A 13568-nucleotide genomic window follows, 5' to 3' on the forward strand; every position below is an offset into this window, starting at 1 on the left:
GTAAATCCCCTTCAGGCCTTTAGTAGTTTAGTAATATGAACATGCCAACTATTTTTATCGCCTTTTGGCTGTGCTAGTTTTTAGTTAGTTAATGTAGTAAATTGTCTTTGATTTTAAAATTGGTCTCTAAATATGCCGCTAAAATTTACGGATATTTTTGATGATGACAATGATAAAATAAAAAAATACTTTATGGTACACATAAAGAAAAATATATTCTTAAGATTATAATACTCATAGGGATATGTTTTTCTGCTCTGTATGAGATAAATGTAACCATTTTTTTTGCCTTTTATACGTTTTTGTCTTGTTATGATTTATGTCATTATTGTGTCTTTATACATAGTTTTGTCTAGCGACATTATTTGTATTAACTGTTACATGATTTTGGCACGACTGTTGTTGTTGTATATTAACTGTAGATATTAACTAAGATCTTGGAATAGTTATTAAAAAATAAATAAAAAAAATTAAAAGGTAATATAATTCTTTTATTTATTAAATTGATCAACTGCGTATAATTCTTTTAATTTTAACATATTATAAGGAGATCCTCTAATTTTAATATCGGATGGCGTTATTTCCTAGACTGCTCGCGTAATACATATTAAAAAATCCGGTTGTGCGATTTCCTTTGAAGTGCAAGGAGCTAAAAAGAAGCATTAAACATACTTAACACGCAAATAATAGGCGCTAGTCATCGAGTTGCGGAAATATGCCTGTATTATAATACAATACAGGGATTACACTGCATAAAAATATCAATTGTCATGCCAAATATGAGAAGCTCACATGACCGCATAATACATAACAGTACTAGCCAGCACTCTTCACTGGGTGGCAAATGGGTGAAAGGCTGGACCTAAAAAGTATGCGTACAAAGCACATAGCTTGCTGCATTTTTTTGTATAAATAAGTAAGTACTCGAATTTGAAAGCCGAGCCTTTTGGATCTAAACCGGAAAAAACTACTTGCTTATATCCGAAATGAGAAATGGTTTTGATTATTTACATATTTTTATGGAAACAAACTGATAACGCATCAGTTTATAAATATGTTACTAGATAATATTAATAAGGTATGACGCTGTAAGGACTACCCATATCCATTGCGTATACGTGGAAATGATTGTATAATATACCAAATTACTAAAACAGTAAATTACATAATATAATAATCTATCATCATATCAATAAATGAATAATCAGTGCATTCATATTAAATCAGTATTATCGCTTGATGAAAATGATTAAACTAAGTATATCAAAAAGCTATTAATAACGCTAATGGCGCACGGTGGGCTGGATGGCTCGAAAAGAGGACTCGCACTTTTTTCAGAAAATCATTTTTTGAAAAATGCTATCCAATAGAAAATTATATGAGGAACAATAAATGTGGTATACATTTTTGCGAAATAAGGCATATTGACAGCAGAAAAAAATAAAGTCTGTTTTTTTTGTATGGGACCCAAAAATAGGTATCTTGTTTCTCAGAAACTATTAGAGGTCCCGTCTTCTACCTTTCAAGACTTTGTTTTTCTACTTTTATAGAGTAAGAAACGATAAGCAGATTTTCTATTCAGGTGCTGTTTTTTTTTTTAGTCCAGTAAAAGTTAACACATTTTCGATTTTTTCGTTTATGTCTTTTTTGGGATGCCACAATATTTTTTGATAGTTTAATTCTATAATATTAATAACAAGTTACAGATGCGACGATTTTTACTTTTTTTTTGGGAAACAGTTGATTTTGGTTCAAATTTGTTGTTAGTTATTTACAACTCAATCATTTTATGGAAGACGAAATAGTGAGTATTCTTTTATCTTGAAACAATTATTATTCGCAAAAACAAAATGAATCATAAAATGTTAATTATATTTTACAATATGGTCAAATAAGACTCATTTAAAATAACGATTTAACTAATAGGCCACCACTTAATTATTGCATAAACGTATATCTTATAATGTCTTTAGTTAAAGATTATTGTATTGTAAATGCGTGTTAATTCAAGACGAATTTAAATCTGAACTGGGATTACTAATTGATGTCGTTAAGCAAGGAGCTGGAACAACAAACGATGATAACACTGCCAGACGCTTCTTCTCCAACCCTGAAATCACAGCCCGTAATACGGGAATCGATGTCAATGTGATTCAACGATTTCATGTAATTTTGCAAGTGATTGCTTCTGGAGAACATGTAAATATAACAAAATTTTCTGACTATTGTCGTGAAACTGCAGTTTTGTGTACAAGTGAAGAGTTATACGCGTGGTATTATATGCCATCTAGCGTACACAAGCTTTTAAGACATGGGGCTGACATAATTAAGCATTTCGGCATGTTACCAATTGGAAAATTATCAGAAGAAGCATCAGAAGCGAGGAACAAAGATGTGAGAGAACACCATGCTAGAAAATGTAGCAGAACCATGACGAATGAAGATATTTTGCACAACTTTCTTATATCTTCTGATCCACAAATAACTCTTCTAAGGCCACGACTAACTAAGAAAGCTAAAAAACTCTCACCCGAAGCTTTAGAATTACTAATTATAGAAAAAAATACGAGCGACGACCATGAATATAATCTTTTTGAAATGTTAGAAAATACCAATGAATAACTTTTTCACTAAGTGTAGTAATTTTTGTATTTAGGTATATGTATTTTTTTAAGAAATGTTATTTATGTATCGTAATTATTATACCATAACCATATTACTTTTTGTTGTTTATTGTTTATTTTAAATGACATGTGTCTATTGTAAAACATTAGATTATTTCTTTTTAGTTGTATGAAAAATGTAAAAAATGTACTTAGGATTTTTTTATAACTTAATAAACGTTACATATACTATGTGTTATTATCATTTTTACTTTTAACTATCGAAATATAATGTAAAAACCCAAAAAAGACATAAACGAAAAAATCGAAAATGTGTTAACTTTTACTGGACTAAAAAAAAAAAACAGCACCTGAATAGAAAATCTGCTTATCGTTTCTTACTCTATAAAAGTAGAAAAACAAAGTCTTGAAAGGTAGAAGACGGGAACTCTAATAGTTTCTGAGAAACAAGATACCTATTTTTGGGTCCCTTACAAAAAAAACAGACTTTATTTTTTTCTGCTGTCAATATGCCTTATTTCGCAAAAATGTATACCACATTTATTGTTCCTCATATAATTCTCTATTGGATAGCATTTTTCAAAAAATGATTTTCTGAAAAAAGTGCGAATGTCCTCTTTTCGAGCCATCCAGCCCACCGTGTGGCGGATGGATAACATTAGATATTTGATACATACGTATTTATTGTGGGCCATTAGTATAGAGCCCGGAGAAGTAGTAACGGTCACGACTGACAAAGCGTAAGGTACTAAAGTTAGACGTGAGACCAAAATTAACTTTTTTTATTACCATCAATCACTTTAAATCATTTTGAGACAGTGATTATTTTATAAGATTTTAAGTGACGGCGGAGATGCCAGGATCCACCATTTGCGCAATAGAATGGTCTACTGATACAGCATATCGTGAGTACGCTTGCGAAGTGAGAAGATTGCTCACATCTTTGGGACAAATCAAACACTAAAGTTACTAGTTTTTTCTGTATATTGTTTGTTTATATTAAACCAATATTTTTTTGCAATGCCTGATAGTTTTGATATCCTGTTATCAACAAGTTGACCCAAAGTATGAGTAGGTACTTACTTCGTATATATATATATATACATGCATAATATATATACTCGGAATGGTCCGACGATCTGGTTAAGGTCGCGGGGAGCCCATGGATGAGAGCAGCGCAAGACCGGTCGTTGTGGAGATCCCTGGGGGAGGCCTATGTCCAGCAGTGGACGTCTTTCGGCTGATATGATGATGATGATGATGATATGATATTTGTTTTTAGGCAAACTTCCGCATCTGTTTAGCGCTATGTCGACATTCTTTGCCTCAGATTGATTTCCTCGTGCATATATTTATACTGTAGGTGAACAAAGATCTATTGCGAATTGCAAGACAATTTTTTTTTAAATGGCGAACACGAAAAAGAACCAACTTTACGGGAAAGTGCCAGTAAATGATGTGATAAGTGAAAATGGTCAGTTTTATTAATTTTAATTATCTGCAAAATAGGAGATTCCTTGAAGTGTTGTATTTAAGTATATACATTATATTTTCAGAAGAAACCCATGTACCTTCTTACGGCTATGGAATCCGTCATGTTCAAGCCGTAATTCTCTTTATCTGCATGTTGGTTGGTTATATGGCAAGAACCCACCTAGGAGTCACCATAGTAGCGATGACCAATGAAAAATCTTCATTTAATATGACAGTTCTGGAAGCAAATGAAACAGAACTAAATACAACTGATGCTTTGGATTTTAATATCACTGACGCTGGTCATGAAATACATGTTTCAAACAGTAGTAATGAAGGCAGCATATTAGGGAATGTTTATCGGGTAAGTACCTATCAGCAGATTCGCGCGGTGTACAGCTGCAGTCAAAACTACGCTTTTAGAGCATACTGCACTTCGCTGTACTCGGCTGCACTGTGGGTGGACCATGTTCGCGGAAGCACGCGTAGACAGTTTCAATGCTCTGCTGCGGAAAAAGGTGGCATCGCTTCTGAACAGAATACGTGACAGGCCGAACAGCCTCCTGAAGACAATAGCTGTAAGGAATGAGTGCTCAATAATGCAACACTTAATTAAAAATACGTTGTCATTAGTGAGTTACGAATACTAACATAGTTTTTAGGTTTTAGTTTGTAGAATACTAACAAAATGGATCTTGTTATCTAAATAAATAAACATTTTATTATTTATTATGTTGCATAATAGTTTTAACATCTTACAAACATTACCAATTAATATTTTAAATTTCTATGACTTGATTCACATTCAAAGTACTTAATAGTTATAAGATCGGAAAGTTTTAAGTTTTAACACCACCTTCCAGACGTACGACTGGTCAAAACCTATACATGAATTGATCTTGGGTGCTTTCTTCGTGGGGTATGCCATCGCCATGTTTCCCACCGGCATGATCTGTCAACGTTTCGGTGGGAAGTTGCCACTTCAGATAAGTCTGCTGATAAATGGAATAGTAACTTTAGCGACTCCGTCCGTTGCTGTTTGGGTAAGATATTTTTATTAGAAAAAAATACCAAAAGATCCCTTATATTTTAATCAGCAAAATCTTAACCACTTTCTTTCGTAATAGTTACCCTAGTCTAAGGAAGTAAAAGGGAAATAAACTGCATTCAAATATCTTCAAAAGCATTGTGTCATTACTGTTACATTCATTTTTTTTTTCTGCTTTTAATTACAGACATTCCCTATATCTGGTTATATAATAAATATTACCTGTATCGATTACATTATCAATTTTAAAGATAAAAAGGATATCTAGTACTTTAGATAAAGTAAGATCGCAGTGTCTTGATATAGATAAAAAAAATGTTGAATACAGTTTTTAATTACTGCCCAAATGGCAAGATAGAGCCACGGTCACGGTGAGCTAGGAGTGTGTGGCCTGTAATTAAAGGTTTTGGTTCTTCGAGGCATACTCTACAACATTACGCAACTAAATCAAACGGTTAGGAAAATAACAATGTAAACTACCCGTGCCTCAAGTGTAAGGGGAGTTAATGGAATGTAATGACATGTTTGGTAATGACAAAACGTTGAAATGTCATTATTAGTTCGAGGCCTACTCTACAACATTACGCAACTAAGTCAAACGGTTAGGAAAACAACAGTTTAAACCACCCGTGACTAGTAATCATGTAGAATATTGACAAGTGTTGGGGAGGTACTGGAATGTCATTACTAAACTTTGAAATGTCATTATTAGTAATGTCATTCCAAGAGACAGTGGTTTTTCTGCATGAGAGATTAATATGTAACATTCTCAATGCACTATCATGCACGGCATACAAAATAAGTTTGAACTTGTGAACTAAACTTTTCCTGATAACAACTGTGCTTGATGACAAGTACCTACTCACTCAGCGCTAACGTATTAAAAAAATATAATTCAGGGTGGCTGGAAGGCCGTGTACTGTTGTCGAGTCATCCAAGGATTAAGCCAAGCTGGTCTATACCCAAGTGCTCACTGCCTTCTAGCCAAATGGGTCCCTGTCAGTGAGAAAGCCACTATTAGCAGTTTTGTATACACTGGTAAGATAAATTATATTTATATTAGTTCTCTTAAAAATATATACATACAATTGATGATACGATTTGAACCATTTTTTTCTCCTGTTTGCATTTCGTTAATTATTACATAACTAGCGACCCGCCCAGGCTTCACACGGGTGCAATGCTGATGCATTATACATATAAACCTTCCTCTTGAATCACTCTATCTACTGAAAAAACCGCATCAAAATCCGTTGCGTAGTTTTAAAGATCTAAGCATACATAGGGACGGACAGACAGCAGGAAACGACTTTGTTTTACACTATGTTGTGATGCGTTATTTTTTAAAGTGGGGTACATGTGTCTGGGCATATGGATATTTATATGGATAGTGGATATAGTGGATATTTAGAAGCTGCAATCCTGGAACTTTTCAAATACAACAAAAGTCACTTCTTATTTTCAGGAACCTTATTAGGCACAGTGATTGCCTTTCAAATAGCAGGGTTATTGGCCAATACTTCTGCAGGGTGGCCGAGCACCTTCTGGATCACAGGCGCTTTGTGTATAGCGGCTTGTCTTATGTTAACTGTCTTCGGCGCTGCCAGCCCTGATCTTCACAAGACTATCAGCGAGGATGAGAAAAATTTCATTTTGGGCAAGATTGATGATGGCGTAAAGAAAAAGGTGATTAAGAACTACTTAAAATCCAGTCCTGCAGATAATTATGCAACCTCCTATGTAATGGATACTAGCTATGCTCAAATAAGTTAATTAGAAAACTGCCGTGAGACTCGAACATATTAAAATTTATTTTTAACAGGTTACCCACGTGTTATTAAGTCGATTAACGCTCGACATGTTTCGATCCTATTTTCGAGGATTTTCTACATGGAGCACCGCCTTTCCTGGTCAAGAGCCTCCCTTCTGACCACCTCCTCCTACTTTTCCTCCTCCTGACTCCTGGCATGATCTTCGAAAATTGGATCGTAACAGCTTTAGGTCGAGCGTTTATTCGACTTACTAATACGTGAGTAACCCGTTTAAAATAATTTTAATAAATAAATAAATATTAAAGGGTCATTCTTACACAAATTGACTAAGTCCCACGGTAAGCTCAAGAAGGCTTGTGTTGTGGGTACTCAGACAACGATTATATAGAATATACAAGTACTTAAATACATAGAAAACATCCATGACTCAGGAACAAATAAATATCTGTGCTCATCACACAAATAAATGCCCTTACCGGGATTCGAATCCAAGACCATCGGATTCATAGGCAGGGTCACTAACCCACTAATAGGCTAGACCGGTCGTCAATTTTAATAAGTTAATTAAGGCCCGTAACTATATCTTTACCCTCAAAATAGTTGATACGTTGCATCGGCAAACAAGCATATGTCTATTATGTACTTCTTTTTCTTATGTCCATGACAATCTATGTATACTGTTCATTCACTCGCAGCACCGATGTTACCATGAGACATTTATTGTTTTAGACTGCCAAGGCACCTTGGAAACGTATCTTCACATCGTTACCCGTCTGGTCTGCATTCATTACTCAATCTTCTTCCGGGATCTGTCTCGTCTTTCTTTTTACTCAATTACCATCATACATGCATTATATACTCGGCTTTAACGTCAAAGATGTAAGTACTTAGGTATACAAATTTTTATCACTTAACATTCGCCATTTAGAGTGATAATCGTGAATATAATCTCTACAAATCCCTGCCAGCTTTTCTATGTTCATACAATGTCTTGTATTTTTCGTTTTTTTGTATGAATATAGCCTATATTTAACTTTAATCAAGCGATAATTAGCTTTTCTTGGTAATGCTTATAGATATAGGAATTAAGTACCTTTTTATGATCTGAGGTAATACTTAATATGGAGGTTGAAAGCCAGTAGGTCAAAAGTATACTATATGTTTATATATCCCTTATGTTTAAGTATACTTAGTGTTTAACGTTTATGTTTCTATAACAGAGTGGACTTCTATCCTCACTGCCTTATATAGCGAGTTCTTTCGCAAATATTGGCTTCGGAGTCTTTTCTGACTTCTGCATCAACAGGGGCTATCTCTCAACTAAAAATGCGCGTAAGGTGTGCAACAGTTTTGGTACGTCATGTTTTCTTCGATATAAGATTTTCTGCAATTACAAATTTACTGATCATATTGACGTGTACATTTTTTTCTTATTTTGTGCAGCTCATTGGGGTCCAGCAGTGTGTCTGGTGTCAGTTTCTTTCATACACAATAGTGGACTAGCGGTGTTAATGTTAATTATGGCAGTGGCACTGACTGCAGGCATTCACTCTGGATGGATGGTAAGATAAATCTTACCACGATAAACTTATCAAATGTTATTCCTTTCTTCACATTTTCTTTCTTGCCATATACTTTGTCAAATTTACGTCCTTTCTATAAACTGAAATAAAGAGTTTCCTTGAATGGTGGACAGAAAAACATTGTTCGCAATCAAAGAATAGCTGCTCTCTTCGATCGAGTGAAGACCAGTTTTTATGAAATTTGGCAAACTCAGTGTTGACCTAAATGAAATTGTCAAATTTGAACATGAGAATAATAAAATAAGCCAGATAGTTGAGACTTGAGGAAAACCAAAATTCTTATTTTATATTTTCAGGTTAACTTTATAGACTTGTCACCTAACTACAGCGGTTCTTTGATGGCCACTGGCAATACCTTTTCAACAATAGGCATCACCTTTCTGCCCGTTCTTGTATCTAACGTGGTCATCGATGCGGTAAGTTTCTCGTTTCTCGTCACAAGGCGGACACTGCATAGTACGGAAATCGTTTTAGTGTCTATTGCACTTAATATCTGTATGCTGTAAGTTCATAAAGGTGACTGTCCATTTGTGACTGCCGCTGCACTGCAGTTGCGACGTTACGCGGTCCAGCACTACTGTAGCAGCACGACTGCTGCTGTTGCGGCGTGCAGTCGCGACAGCGTTCGTTGATGGCTTGTCAATGTCAAGTCATATAATGTCAGACGTACAAATAAAATACTTATTTTAGTTTTGTATTTTTTACGAGAAGAAGCGAGTGACGATTATGCTACATGTTACATGAAAAAGAAGACCAGTTTGCCTTACTACAATAGTACAATAGTCAGAGTCCGACGAAGGCAGCTACGCAATATTAATATAAAATCTGATATTTAATGGTGATCGTTTATTCAGGGAATATTGCCGATTAAATGAAAAGCAATTCAACATTGAATGAGACTTAATAATTGACGAAATAAAACCAAATTCCTCAAATGAAATTAATGCAGAAGAAAAATATTATTCTTAACATTAAGGTAAGATCACATTGTGAAATTTTCTTCCCCATCCTCTTGCCTGAATGCGTGACCACCGCACACAGCAAGCCGACGCAAACGGGACTCATGTAGTTCGTGATATATACTACTTAATCCACCTGCATCAAGTATAGGTACTTACTCGGCCGTCAGAAACGTGCGGCTGGATTTAGAAGTCTGTGATAAACGTCCCCTCAAAACCATGCCAGGTAGGCTCTTTATCAGGTCTTTCATTGATTTCTGCAGTGATTCGTGGGTTCCGGAGATGGCGATGCGACACGTAACAATAAATTATCCAATGGTGGGCAGACAGTCGTTCCGTATTAGCAAAGTATTACAGATTTATCTTTCTAAGTATTCATATTAAGCCAATTTTACTTTCTTTAGGTACCTAACAATGAAGTATGATGAATAAAATAATTTGTAAGAGCTATAAGTAATTGCGCAATTTACACTTCATATTGTCCAGTTTCGTATTTCAAACTGAAACACAAATTTAAATCTTATAATTCCTCTCGTGTTGCAGGTGTCCCACTCTTCATGATATGACCGCACCATCCATATAAAACTTGACGGGCGAGACAAGAAATCCTTAAGCTATTTCCCTCACCTTGGCCGATAGAAAGAACTTTTAATAAATTAATTTGAATAATAAATGGTTTCCTCGTGTTGGTGTAATGAAAAATTACGTGTTGCACTGTAACAAAGTTTGTTTAACCCTCATGCCTTGAGATCCCCGCAACTGTCAATATTCTAAATTTTAAAGCATTCGCTTCTCTCGTAGTTCAATTTTGTATCCTTTCGTACGTTTGGGTATCAATACCATGAGATATTAAACAACATCTTTGCCCCTTGTAATAAAAATTAATGATTGCTTCTTTTATTTAGCTCAGGAATGGCTTTGCAATGACAAAATGAGAAAGTGTCACCATAAACGACATTATATAATTATAGTTTGTCAAAGGACTGTCTCATTTCAAACATTAGATGACCAACTATACTGTGATATTACGACTAGAGTTGCCAGGAATATTCGCAACTATTCGGTATTCGGCCACTTTGCCGAATATTCGGTATTCTATTTGCCTCTCTATCGCTCGTGCCCTGTCGAGCTTATAGGCCTTATGGCTATCTTCGCAAAACTACGAAAAAATATAAGAACAGTTTATATAATGAATTTATCATGAAATGTTAAAAAAATCACATAGGAAAATATAGGGACTGTCTCAATTGAAACAGACAGAGAGAATCATATACTATCTTTGTCTTGGGCTAGTATACTATAGCACCCAAAGGAAATGGATGAGTAGATTTTCGGTTGTTCTTATTTACTGACAGATTTGGTTTGCCCTTCGAGCAACACGGAAGGGAGTCGGCATTCGCACTATTTCCCCTCTGTCGAGGTACAAGATCAATTGTGCATGCATACAACCAGCGCGGTACGTACAACACACACCTCGTGTTGCACACAATAATTGTGTAATGCGCTCTTTATTATAAAGAGATCGAGGTGTGCAAGACTTGTCTTTGACGTGTGTCATTTTCTATGTATTTGTGTCATCATTAGAGATTGGATTTTGTAAGTAGTGAGTGAGAAGTGCGACTGTGTGCACGTTTTCCTCCGTAAAAAATGGCAGAACGATTTGTACGGTAAGATATCGCTTGGGCTCCTCCCTTCCGACGTGTCGGAAGCCGGTGTTGCTCGAAGTGTTTGCCAGACTATAGTTAACTTCTGAATTTGACGCTCTCTTTTCGGACCTATCATTATAGTTTCCTGACTGGCTCTGTGACATGGCTCAATCTAGGAGGATATTACCAAACGGAGCCGCCACGTCTGTAATTTGCGGTACAAAAACGTCTGCCAATTTTTGCGGGGGAGGGGAACGTCAAATGTATACGTAACGTCAAAATAGCCATGTCAGATAAACGTCAGTCCATACATTGTGTATGACCATTGGCCGACTATTTTCGACAGAGGGGAATGCCAATGGCTACTCCGTTTTGTTATATCCTCCTAGGGCTCAATATAGATTAGCAAAAAAGTTTACAGTAGGTACAGTCGCCATCGGATATATCGGAGCGACCGAGGTGCTAAAAATATCTGAACATGCACTCTAGCGCCTTGACAATAAAGGCGTGTTTAGATATGTGTGACCTCCTTGGCCGCCCCGATATATCTGCGATATATGGCGACTGTACCATCGGGATTCTTTGTCCGTGGGTGTAATAAGCTCCTTAGAACGTAGTGGTTATATCCTCTTTGCTTAGAACTACTAATATCTGTGACCAAAGACATTTCAGTGCAGGTGACAGATTTGACGTGCGGTCTGCAGCCGCAGTTGCAATAATACACCAAATACGCAAAAATGGTCATGCTACGTGCGGTCGGTCTTGTCATTCATTTTACTATGGAAATTGACAATAACACCGACGTGTCGGAGCAGTAGTGCAGCTGCGGTCGGGAAAACGTTAAAATCACCATATTACGTGCAGTCGATATCGTCATTCATTTTACTATGGAAATTGACAATAACACCGACGCGTTCAGGCCGCTGCAGTAGTGTCGGTGCAGTCGCGCAGCTGCGGTCAGAAATGGACTGTCACCTTAATGGTAGTCAATTTAAAATATTTTGGTGTAACCATGGCAACGTAGTTCAAGAAAAATTCGTTATTTACTGAAATTGACAAGCACCCGTAGGTACAGTCAGCAGCAGAAGTTGCTAAGCGGGCGAGGTGTTCGAAATGACCTTGATACGCTCTTATTCTCTTAATAATAACGTCGCGTCAAGATCATTTTGAACACCTCGCCCGCTTAGCAACTTCTGCTGCTGACTTTACATGGTACAATATACTAGCATATTGAACTTTTCGTCATTGCCTTGTCAATAAAACGGAGTTTCTGTTCATCTGTAGTTAGTCTGCCGCCACAGAGTGAGGTAATTCCAACGGAGAGGTGTTTGCTGTTTGGTTATTCTTTACGAAATACTTATTATGAAACTTTATGTAAAATCAAAAAGTTTTGAGTCATATTTATAGAGCCATTTGAAATTTTAATTTTGTAATTTGGCTACTTTATAAGTTTTAATAAGAATTAATGAATATTAATGTTTAAACATGCAGTAAGTAGGTATTAATGATATTTTTTGCTGTAATGTAGTCTAGTGCAGTCGCAATCAGAAAACCTGGTTATAGAATAACTTCCTTGTGAAATCTTCTGTTTTTAGTATGATCCGCATCAGTGGCGCATTGTCCTGTTTGTGATAGCTACTATTATATCCATCTGCAATGCAGTTTTTGTCCTCTTCATGTCTGCTGATAAGCAACTTTGGGACCAGAGCGATGGTACGTTAATCAACAAGTAACTATTTATTGTCAATGTTTTGTTTTAACTACTTGTAGCAATTTTAAAGATTTAGTTGTGTATGTTAAAAAAATTTATGAACTACCAATCATACTAGCGTTTAATTTATGTCGTTATATTCAGAGCAAATGTGGTTAACGAGAGAGAGAACATGATAGTAATAACATGGTTTTTTTTTATGTCTTTGTGCAAATACTGAACTATATTTTATAGATGCATTTGTATTGTTCTGCACATTAGCGGTCATATTAATAAAATAATAAATTGATGATTATTTCAGATGAAGAAAACGCTGAAGCCGAAAAAGCTATCGAAATAACGTTAATGGAAAAAAAAATGAAACAAAATGGAATGTAATAAATATGGATCTAATGTTTTAAAATACTGTACATTGTTTTTTTTATACACCTATTGTTTTAGGTATTTGTACTTCGCAGAGGCAATAGTACAGCGTTCATTTTAGAACAGAGAGAAATACCTATGCAGCATTCCTTTGTTGAACCTTGCATGAATTAAAAGATAAGTTTCTTAAGAGAGTGTAAACTTTGTGTGCCGTTACTTAGAAAGAATATTCTAAAACTATAAGATCTATCAAAGTAAGATAAAACAATATCTATAAGCTAAGGATAGGTACCGTCTGTATGACCATGTACACCGTATGTTCATGTTTTAGAATATAGAACACAGTGAGAGATGAGTAACATTTATATAACATTACCTTTAGTAAGAAA

The 13568-nt window shown here is 35.5% G+C and overlaps 1 protein-coding gene across 1 annotated transcript; it reads left to right on the plus strand.

Moving 5' to 3' along the window:
- Positions 1–4020: 4020 nt before the first annotated feature.
- Positions 4021–13170, plus strand: LOC134745812 (putative inorganic phosphate cotransporter; the record flags this gene model as incomplete). The annotated part of the gene is made up of 11 exons (XM_063679902.1): positions 4021–4098; positions 4181–4465; positions 4926–5140; positions 6045–6183; positions 6611–6831; positions 7647–7796; positions 8138–8270; positions 8361–8479; positions 8797–8916; positions 12701–12818; positions 13118–13170. Coding segments are annotated over exons 1-11 (1620 nt in total), but the record flags the coding sequence as incomplete, so codon positions are not given.
- Between the last annotated feature and the right edge of the window lie 398 nt (positions 13171–13568).

Source organism: Cydia strobilella, chromosome 12 (genome assembly GCF_947568885.1).
Source record: "Cydia strobilella chromosome 12, ilCydStro3.1, whole genome shotgun sequence".
Lineage (NCBI taxonomy): Eukaryota > Metazoa > Arthropoda > Insecta > Lepidoptera > Tortricidae > Cydia > Cydia strobilella.